Source organism: Saccostrea echinata, unplaced genomic scaffold (assembly GCF_033153115.1).
Source record: "Saccostrea echinata isolate AGI-Se365-2 ecotype Australia unplaced genomic scaffold, CSIRO_AGI_Sech_v1 ptg000003l, whole genome shotgun sequence".
NCBI lineage: Eukaryota > Metazoa > Mollusca > Bivalvia > Ostreida > Ostreidae > Saccostrea > Saccostrea echinata.
In genome coordinates this window covers 3,917,877-3,930,006 of record NW_026889752.1, presented here as the reverse complement: position 1 = coordinate 3,930,006, position 12,130 = coordinate 3,917,877, and the positions used below count along the sequence as shown (strand labels likewise).

At 32.2% G+C, this 12,130-nt stretch overlaps 1 protein-coding gene across 1 annotated transcript; it reads right to left on the bottom strand.

The window, feature by feature from the left end:
* Window positions 1–324: 324 nt before the first annotated feature.
* Window positions 325–2,466, bottom strand: LOC133178705 (toll-like receptor 4). Its single transcript, XM_061313421.1, has one exon. It carries the CDS (start codon window positions 2,464–2,466, stop codon window positions 325–327), a length of 2,142 nt encoding a protein of 713 aa, XP_061169405.1.
* Between the last annotated feature and the right edge of the window lie 9,664 nt (window positions 2,467–12,130).

Here is a 12,130-nt window from a genome sequence, read left to right as displayed (position 1 = left end):
ACAGTGAACATGAATTAAAAGACACAACAGAGTATGATATCTCTTCATATTTGGATGTTTTACTGAGACAAAGACATTGCTTGCAAAGTAACTTTATGAAACCGTGATGACTTCACTTTTTCTATCGTCATTTCCCCCTTATTTCTGTGGCAAATTATCACCTGCAAATGGTGTTAATATCTCTTAGTTAATTTGACATACAAGAGCATGTTCTACGTACTAACAGTTTCAAACCAAAGTAGGTTTCTGACAAATTAGATGATGAAACAAGGACATCAACTATCTCGAATAAAATTAACATATCATTAATTGAAAGGCCCACAGTCACAAATACGGACTTTTAATAATATCAATCAACTTCTTCCAGAATTCCTCTTGTAAAGCAGAGCCATCCGGGGGGTAATCGAGATAATATTTCCTGTCTATTAAATCCTTGATATTTGTATTACAAACACCATGAAAAAGGTCAGGCATAAGGACAAGATGGACAAATCCCAGAGAATCTCGCGCTTTGATACCTTCCATTTTTGCCATATTCAGTTCATACGTTCTCCATCTGGATCTCATATACGCTTTGGATACAATACAGATTGTTCTCCTACTTCTCCCGATAGCTTTCATGATATTTTCAATTTTTCCATTACCAAGTTCAAAGTGAATGTCACGAATACATACATTTATGTTGTGAGATTCAAGTAAAGGTTTTACCTTTTGAAAGACGAAATCTCTGTCTGCACCAACATAGGATATGAATGCATCATAGAAATATTGGTTTGCACTTTGTTTTCTGTCACACAGAGTGTTCATGGAATCTTCAGATAAGTCCTGTATGTTCAGATTCGGCAAATTTTTATTCATCAGCAAAGGTTCAGGGTCCATTCCAGATAAACGAATCTCAAAATTGTGCTTTTGCTTAGTTTTATAAATGAAGTACCTTATATGCCAAATATATTTCCTAATAATGAGTACAAGTGCCAAACATAAAAAGAGAGTTATAAAAGCAGTGGCTGTTACATTCAGAATATCGAAATTAATACAGTTCATATGAAGAATAAGAAGAGATTTTTCCATTTCCCTAAATTCAAACTGAGTATTCCGATTGGAGCAAATGTACTGTTCTATGTGAACAAAATGATTCTTGTGTTCATTCATCCAGGCAAGAAAAGCTAGATTCTGGCAAGTACACTGAAGCTTGTTGTAGCTAAGGTTGATCAATACTTTTGACTTTTTAAAAATCAGTTTTAATGACGTCATAGTTTCGTCCGATAGTGATGTTAATCGATTGTCGGAAAAATCAACGTAAGAAAGATTGATCATATGACGAATTCCAAAGCTTACATTAGTCATCTGGTTATTACCAAGTCGTAGTATTCTCATTTTCACCAAGTTTTGAAATGTACAAAATGGTAAGTCTACAAGCTGGTTTCCTGATATGTCTAATTCTTCAATGTTTCTTTGATTTTGGAATATTTGACATTTATTGTCTGACCGTAAAGCTCGTCCTAACATGTTTCTTGCAAGATTTAGGTATTTAACTCGAAGAAGACTGGCAGTAAACAGCGGAGAAATATCAGTGCATAAATTGTTTGATAGATCCAGCTTTTCAACACTCTCCACTCCAAATACGGGTTGGTTCCATGCAAAAAGGAAATTGTCTTGTAGATAGACATTCTTTATTCCGCTTGCATTCAAGTTAAATTTTGGAAATCGTCCGTACAATTTACTAGAATTTGCAAAGATTGTTTCCAGATTTTTGGGTAGATATATCGTAATATTAATTCTGTTCTTAACTTCAAACCGCTTACTTCTTATATCTTCGTGCTTTATTGACAGATTTGTCGTAAAGGAATCGCTTTTCTCGTCACATTTTTCAGAAAAGGAAGCGAAATTTTCCTGATGAAGGAACAAAGTCATGTTATATTCCCTCAAATTATACAGAGTGTGGAACTCAAACAGATATATTCCTGTTGTAAGTCTATTGGCAGCAAAAGATAGTTTCTCCAGTGTTGTTGGCATATTTGGCAAAACTCCTTTTTCTATTAGCTCTATTCTATTATTTGCAAAAGACGCCTCAGTTAGTTTTGTTTGGAACAGGTACTGAATATGTGATAAAGTAAGCAGTGTTCCTTTTCCAATTTGGCAATGAATGCTGTCTGCATGAAAAGTTGTTATGTTAGTCCCATTCAGTCCATAGGTTACGTTGGGAAGAAATGCAAATCCTAATTCTTTATTATGAGAAATATCAAGTTTTCTCAACTGTCGAAGAAATTTGAAGGGACCTTTGTCAAAATGTGATATTTTGCAATTGCTAATATCAATTTCTTTCAAAAATGGCGTGTTTTCAAAGAAATTTCTAGAAATCCTTCTTACGTCGCAGTGTCCTGTTATACCGGATATATCGAGTCGAGACAGATTCTTCAATAACTTAAATTGATTTCCAAAAGTGAAATTAAAAGGCAAATCCATCTTCAATGTCTTTAGAGCGGCGAGTTTAGAGAAGGTTTTATCAATGTTCAATTCACCGGTATGTGTCTCTGAATTATTTTTGATATTCAAAAGTTCCAAACGCTGAAGTTGCAAAAATAAATTCGGATAATAATTGGATTCATTAAGCACGATATAATTTTGTTCCAGATTAAGAAATTGTAGAAACCGTAGTTCCCGGAATGGTGTTTGCGTGAGTGATGAGATTTTGTTCCGTGACAAGTCAATATATCTAATTTTTCTCGGAAATCTCCATTTTATCTCTTCAATTTTGTTTCTACTCAGATCGATCCAGACTGTGTCCTTTGGAAAGGAAGATATATTCAAATCCTTTTCAAAGCGTGCACTGCAGTCTATTTTTAACCCTTCCCTTAACTTTGTACATGTACATGTAACACATAGGTTTGGATTCTTTGTAAACGCCATTGCCCAGTGACATACACAGAACCACAAAAGTAATTGCCAGTGATGAAACGTCATTTTGGCTAAATCACAGTGAATTATAAGAAACACGGAAGTAATTTCTATGGATTAAAAGTTCTCTTATTTTCAGGTAGATATACGGAAATAAAATGTACTTACTTTACACTTGCATTTACATGGAAGTCTTATTTACATTTCCACATGTCACACAAAACGAAATTTTTCCGGGTGCGAAAATTAATTTAGAAGCTAGACTATTCGAATAAATACCCTTCTTTCTTTTTCCATAATATTTTTGTGTATACAAGTTTAAATCTGTATTGCAATACAAATAATTCATTAATATGTCAAAAGGCAAAAACACATTTAAATACCAAACAAATCTTTTCGTATTGTGCACAAAGGAGCGACGTTCACCCCAAAGACGCTTTTTAAAGGGTAAATTGGTTCGAGGTACACTTTATGCACATGTATATATGTGTATTCCAATTCAGGCGCTATTCGCATAGATCATCCTAATATTTGAATCAAAGTCATTTTAGACATTTTCTTTTTCACTCTATCCTATTCTTCAAGTGTTAAAGTCTGTAATGCAGTATTATTCACATCCAAACGTTTTGATCCTGATAAGAACACGTGCTTTAAAAAAATGTTCAAAAAGTGTCGTATATTTATATTTTTGGATTAGATAATGCAAGGATAAACACGGTGTAAATATTTTCCTTTTGTTGGTGAAAAACACAGACCATTTATCATTTTTATCAGAAACAGGACTTAATTAAAAAAAAAATGGCAGTACACTTAAGGAGGTGAAGGACCTTGGGCTAAAAAAAATCCAGTCATTCAATTTTTTTTTCATATTTTGTTTATTTCTAATTAAGTATGTTCCACATATCTTAAAGCAGCCAAATCATTAGGTTTCTTACCTTATTTTAGAGATATTGATTGACAAATACTATGCCTTAGAGTATTTAAGTGGAGTTTTAATTCTCCATGTTTTCGGGTCCATTACTCTGTCTATGATTGGATTTTTTAAGCATAGATAAAAATATTTAAGGGACATGTATCTTTTGAAATATTTCAGAGTATGGATAGGGTTTAAAATTCGAAAAAGCAAATTTCTTCTGTCACACTGCATCTGGATAGGGAAAATTACGTACTTTTTAAGACAACTTGAACAACAAAAAACTAATTTTCAAAAAATCTATCATTCAATATTTTTAAAATTTACGTTGAAATGCAAGTCCTTCACATTAATAATTAATTGTAAAAATTTCAAATGGTGAAGCTGACCTCAATATTGCACAGGACATCCTTAAAGAAGACATAAGCTTGACAAAAACGTGTCGGGAAAAACAAACTATGACGTCACACGTAAGCTAAATAATCAAAATTAGATATACCTACAAAAGATTTCCGTCATAAGCCATGCAAAAATAATTTGTGTGTTCCCCGTTTCTCAAAATACTTCATCATATACTGATTATGATTATTTTTACAAAATATAATACCACCCCTGTATTCACTGTACTAACAGATCGTGTATGACGTCACCGACGTGTTGGACGCGCAGCTTAGAGAAACAGAGGAGTGGATCAAACTATTTCATAATTTGTTAATGTTTACAAGAATGTTATTTTTTTTATTTTTCTATATAGGTTTGTAATTAAAGTAAAAACAAATTGTCAAATTAATACAAGAACTTATGGTTTACACGTTTTGCACTTATATAAACAGAGACTATGACGTAGTTAAACAGTCATGTGACCATGTGTCCTTCATCCCCTTAAGGTGCCAAATGGAATTATCGTCGATTTTTAAGATAAAAAAAGCATTCTTTATACGGGTGGGCGATTCTATTTAGTACTTTACAAATATCGGACAAATGTGATTTGGTTGAAAACTACATGCTGAGGACTATTGAGGTCATCTATAAATCCCAATATCGCAAGAGCATAACCAAGTTAAAAAATCTAAGTTTAATTCAAAAATATTTTGAAGATTCTTATGAAAAATGCTGCGAGCCTATATAGATTCTACTATATGTATGTAATTTCTAAAATTACATTTGCTATACTGGATGATGTATATTTGCTGGTCAATTATATCTAAAATAGAAATACTCAATTCATTTGCAAGATTTCATCAGTTTCGCAGCACTTTCAAGATATTTTAATAAATGTTATATAAAAGCTTGTCATCATCCGTTGTCATCCTTCTATTATATATCTACCGATGAATCTGCATACAAATGTACAGCAGTATCACTTGACTAGGGAATGTACGGAAAATATAAGAATAAAATCGCAAAACAGGTATCACATACAAATATATATACATTTTTCATTGTACAAAATATTACTTGATCCACCTCTCATGGCATAGAAACTGCGTCACATTTTACGAATTGACGTCACGTTGACAAGTGTACTGTGATCAGCGTATTGTTTATACCTTGCTATGTGGGATTTAAATAACAAAAACAACTGCATGCAATAGCAAGTTTTGATTGTGGAGCTCTCCGAAAGCTAAAATTGCGAATCATTTCACAAGAGGTATACCTCGATGAATTGTTATTTTTATGTGATGTTATAGTAAATACTTGTATAAGTTAGGCCCTGTCTCCTTTTTTGTAGCTTTAACTGTGCTGCGATCTGGAAAAAAAGGTTTTTTTCCTTACTTTAAAATAAAAAGATCAGCGTCAAGCCATCGAATATGGTAAATACTTTAGTTAGTGAGCGTCATGAATAGAAAGTATAAAATAGTTAAAATCCAATGTATTTTCTCATATTCGAATACTGTAAACCATTCATTACTCATGTCATCTTTTATTCGCGAATCGCCACGCAGTGCAGTTAAGGTGCGCAATTGAAATATCGGCTTTTTTAATAAAAAATATATTCTATTTTTCAGGATGTCGATTCTTTTTAGTACTTTATTTATATCGGACATGTGTAAATATGATAATTAAGTGATATCATCATGCAGCCTTCAATGTTATTTATTCAAATTCGCCTCGGTCAATATTGATATTTTTCTGGTGAATAACAAACCATATTCACCACCGAAAGAGTCCATAATTGTATAATATCAACAAAATCATAAAAAAGATATTGTATCAAATTAGTGGTCTCTTAAATATCTGCAAATAATGTTTTATTTAATTATAAAATACATTTTTTTGTGAAAATATTATACAATTATGGACTCTTTCGGTGGTGAATATGGTTTGTTATTCACCAGAAAAATATCAATAATGACCGAGGCGAAGCCGAGGTCAATATTGATATTTTTCTGGTGAATAACAAACCATATTCACCACCGAAAGAGTCCATAATTGTTTTATTATATAGTCTGGATTTGAATAAATAACACATTGAAGGCTGCATGATGATATCACTTTCATTTACGAACTTCTGTCGTGGAAATTTTTTTAAAAAAATGTCCAGAAAATGTCCAGATTACAAGTTATAGCTTCCGTGTTTTCCTTTTGCTGTTTGTAGGGCATCGAAATGTTTAGAAAATAATCCTGCAATAGGCTTGGCTAATGTTTTCCCTGCTCAAATACACAGCTGGCTCCAGCTGTTGCAACCATTGTTTACATCGTTGTTTGAAGTGTTGATTGTGACGTCACAATGTCGCTGCACGCGCACCGACCCTCCGGTGAATACGGCTTCAAAACCAGTGAATATATAGTGTTATGAACTGTTTGAGTTTGTATAGATTATATAGGGACTATAAATAGACTATATATTAATACTTGATACACCTCTCACTGCATACAAACTACGTCAAGTTTTACGGAATGACGTCATATCGACAAGTACAGAGCGATCATGTCCTGTTTATACCATGCTATCTGGGATAAATCTTACTTAAAAAAACATGCTATAGTAAGTATTGATGTAGTTTAATTCTCTTCTACAGTTTAAAATCACAAATCACTTCATATTGTGGGATTTTTTGTTTCGTGTGATGTCAATGTACTGTTAATATTTTCTGTATAAATTACTCTCCGTCTCCCTTTTATAGCCCTAATTGTGTTGCGCAGTGAAAAACTGATCCGTTAATATTAGTTATAGTCTGTCCCACGACCGGAACGTCACTACTTTTTGCAAGATATCTCAAAATATATAAATACCTTGGCTTTCAACCTAGGTTCGATCGGTAGATTGATTTTTTTCCAAACTTCCTGCATTTATACGAATCCTCGAGGTCAATCAGTGTATTGACACGGCGGCAAATTCAAAGTCTACGGGGATTTAACATTGTCAAAATGGCAGCCACTTCGGAAGGGGATCCATCATTATTCGTAATTTTCCGTACATTGCCGTCAGTGAGGTAATGACGTCATGCACGTTCAGGAATGCTCTGCACTTATCGACGTCCAAAAAGCTATAAAGCCTGAAACTTGCCAAGTATATAATAGGAGAAATTACGTCTTCGACAAAACTTTCATACACAGGCAGAAGGGATCAAAGATTTTTAAAAACAGCTAGCCTATACACTGCATAAAGAAAAGAGGTATGACTCAATTCATATATCCTTTGAGATATGATTTGGAATTATGTTAAAAACAATCTAGGCAACTGCAAATTTAGCTCAAGTGACATGACTGCTTTTATTGCCAAAACGTAGAAATCCAACTTCTAGTAAGCGTAGTCATATTATTAAGATTATTAAAATTAATTGCTGCTTTACCTTACTCCTTAGCCTTCCACATAAATCCAACTCCCTATAGTTTGTTGTAAACACGGTCAAAATAAGCATCGTATCACTTCTGTGTGAACAATTGATGTCCATAACTGCACAGTGTATCCTGTTTTTGTTAGACTTTCAACACTTTAAACACATAAATCCACAATCAATATTACATTTTGAATCTCGTTGCAAAACAACAATTGTTGTCTGCATCAAACTATGTCATCAATGGAATTTGACCTTGCCCTTCCATATCGGCATTAGGTAAATTCAGGCCCTTGGATATATTTTTAGTGTTTCCACAAATATAACAGAATGCCAAAAATTAAATACTCAATCCTACACACAAAAACTACATAACACAGGTGTAAAAGATTATATTCTAAATTTTTTTTTTATTAATTTTTTCTTTTTTTTTTTATAATCTTCTTTTTTTCTTTTGGTAGAAAGGTTAATAGTTTTACATATGAAAAAAAAAATTAAATACATGTATATATATTGACACTTTCAATACATTTGCAAGACATGAAGTCAGAGCCAGCTGCTTGTCTGATTCTCATATAATTAAAAAAAAATTATTCATAAAAACAATAGATGAAACTTTTGAAACAAGAATTAATTGCAGGATACCAAAATAGCTACCCGGTGAAGACACAATATAGACAAGCACAAACAAACAAGTACATAAGATAAATTCAGCCATAAGTAGCTGCAGATAATTTTTGCTATACGGACTGTAGATACATGAGCAGTCTGGGCAGCTTACTTGTCAGAATACCTCATTAGTATATAAGTATTTGTAATGCAGAGGTCCTAGGTTTGATTCCTAGTCAAGAAAAATGTTTTTCCTCATGTATTTGTAAATCTTCAAAGTATATTTATTCATTATTCCATTCCCTAGTACATATGGCTTCCTGATATACATTTTTTCTAAATTGCATAATACTATGAAATCATTTTAATTTGTGGAGGTCAGTGCTTGTGGGCATAGTTTTGCTGTTTTGTGGACAGGACATAAATAAGGTTAACAAAAATACAAAGGAATTAATGGATTTATTAAAATGTTAAAATAAGCATTTATGGAAATAAAAATTTATGGGTATGGCTGATCCGTGTGAAAAAATCCAAGAATGTTGGTCCCCCACAAACAATGATGATTCCACAGTAGATGTCAATCAGTTTTTGTAAGCTACCTGTCTGAAATGGGCAAAGTAATTAATCATACTCAGATAATTGTTTTCAAAATTTTATTACTGCTTGTTTAACAGCTAGATATAATTATATGTTTTTAAAAATTATCAAATAGAATTGCTTCAAACTTTAAACACATTTAGTGAGATTACAGGAAATATTGCAAACAATTAATGAATTGTTTTCCTTTATTAAAAGATATCAGATCAAATTTCGAAGAATAAATGATTATGAAAATTGAGTGTCCAATGCTGCCAGTGTCCATGCTTTTGAAAAAAAAGAACTCATGACTCAGAATCCATAGTGAGAAACAAGTCATGAATGAAGACTGAGATGGAGTGTTTATGTTTTTGTCCACTAAAACTTCTATGGAAAATGGTTGGTGTCTGGCTCATCCAATGATTAACCCACTGGCCGACTACCAGGTAATCTTTCGTTCAGCCAATACTTTGGGCCTGAAAAAAAAGATGATGATGAAACACATTTTAATCCATCATAAAGATTCTGATGCATGAAAATACTTTTAAGTCTGTGCAAAGTGAAATTTAAAGGAATAATGAAAATTCAAATGATTATATTTGAACTTGCATTACATGTTAACATGAACTGATACATATTAAAAATGCATGAACATAGTCAATTTTCAATTTCAGGTTCCAGCCTGAAGAATACATAGGAAGAGTAAAACCTTTTTGATTTATATAAAATACTTACTAGCTATAGTCCAGAAGAATGTCCTGAAACCTGAATCTTTAGTCCACTATCAGATGAATTCCAATCACATTATTCTGAAAAATTGAGTATATAGTCATCTACATGCATGCATGGCTTACAGTCACACTGTCTGGTCATCATAACTTTGCACTCCAATTAATTATACATTCAAAAATGTGATTTAGTAATTAATAAAGGCATTATCAAATATTTTTTGCTTTAGTTATCATTACATTTCTTTGATCAATGTCTTGTCTTTTAAATAGATAGGACTTCAACAGGGAGATAAAACTAAAAAAAAAAAATGACACAGCTTAAAATGTTATATATCACGAAATACAATGTGTACAAAAATATATAAGGTTTTTGTATCAGGATATATTACTTTTTTGTGTGTATTGTGTAAGTTACATAGTATTATGTTTCTTGAATTTTTTTTTTTAAGTTTTGAACAAAGAAAAATGACTTGTAAATTTTATAGTCAAAATCTCTTGATTGAAAGAGAAAAAAATCTAAACACTGAGGATGCTGATCGGGACCAAAAAAAAAATACACGAGAGATTAGAAAAAGATTGTAAAATGTGGACATGAAGTGTGCTAAGCTTAAAAGTTTTATTCTGATTGTTCAATATTTGAAAGACAGGATAATTTGAAGATATTAGAAATCATAATAGTCTGACTGTTTTATTATGTAAATCGTTTTTGCTTTATAGCCATGATTTCTGATCTGCTACCCTCCTTATCACTAAATCAAGCTACATGTACATAGCTGAATCAAGAGAATGTGCCATACCTGTATATAGAGGGCATCTACTTCATCAAATTGAAAACTGTTCTGAATTTGGAAGTTTAAATTTTGTTCAATAAAAAAAAAATTACATAACTCTCTTTCATAGTAGGTTTCCCAGCAGAAAATATATTATGCTATGGATACAATTACCATATATTTTTTTATTACAATAGAAAAACTTTTCTTTCATATTGATGTTAACATATCTCTGCATGAATATTGTTGCACTAAACTATTGCAAACAAAAATTGCAAATACCAGTGAACAGAGTTTTTGAAAAAGAAGTACTCAGATGAGACCCTACAGTGTACTAGGAAACAGGTTTTTCAAATTAAGTCCATATTTGAGCAGTATGCTACCTTGGAGACAAAATCAAGCTGCTGACTGAGAAACACAAGACAGCAATTTGGAACACTGACTGTGGCACATGGCATTAAATGGAAAATTGCCTCTGATGTCATTTGGGGGGGGGGGGGGGATGTCTATATTCAGAATAAATGATTCAGTTTTATCTTTACATTTATACATGAAATTATATAGACATGACTTGTTCTTTATTTTTTTCCCTTTTTCCTCTTTTGCTTATGTTTTTATTTAAACTGGAAAGTCAGGACATGATTGCTGAAACACTCTGTATATTCATCAACCAAGATAGTTGTGCTATACATCAATACATGTACATAAATGACCCTTAGAACTTGGTCCTGTAAAATGGACAAAACTTTGGTCTAAAGGTATATTTTAGATGTTAGAACTTGTAAAAAAGACACATTTAATTTTTAATAAAAATTCAAACAAAAAAAATGCCAAAATTATGTGTTATATATACATGATATAGAAAACCCTATATTGATTCCCCAGGGTGTTGACACTACAAATAAATGTAAAAAGAAAATGCATTTTACATCATGTAGATAGTGATTCACTGTCAAAAGCATGAAATGTTGAAAGATAAAGTATAGACTTTCATATACATGTATTGAAAATGTTTAAGATTTTACCAGCTGTTATTTTCTTTATGTAATCTTGGTGTTATTTTAATGTTTTTTTTTCCTATAATTGTTTAATCAGCTGATTGTGTCATTATAACCATAAAAGTACCTTTTTACGTTTTTTAAACACATACTTCTGTATATGGGGGACTGTTAAAATGCCAAATAATTATACATATACCACGCGTTTTGGCATATTCTTCTTTCTTGTGTGTACATTAGGTAGTAAAACAACAACAGTATAAAATAAATAAAATAAACAACTTATTTTTAAAAACACATTATTGCATCATCATGGCCATGTCAACATCCGTATCCACAACTTGTACTGCATTAGATTCGACCGCAAACTATTTTCTCGGCGTTTATGACAAAACTTGTTATACAGTGTTAAAATATATTTTAATTCAAATAAATACTCACATTATTAATAAAAACACTTTAAATTACGTCCTTTGATTTTTCTCTGATTTTTCGGAATTTTACTTTGGAAAGAACGACTACTCCCTTCTTAAACTGGTTTCCCGCCCCGTAATCTAGACGCTAATGGACGAGTTTACCATGTTAAATCCCCGTAGACTTTGAATTTGCCGCCGTGTCAATACACTGGTTGACCTCGAGGGTTCGTACAAATGCAGGAAGTTTGGAAAAAAATCAATCTACCGATCGAACCTAGGTTGAAAGCCAAGGTATTTATATATTTTGAGATATCTTGCAAAAAGTAGTGACGTTCCGGTCGTGGGACAGACTATAATATCCTAACCGGGCTTTCCTATTTTATCAAACTTTTAGGCCAAAACTAAAAAATACCTTTGTTTCCCCTAACGCGACCGAC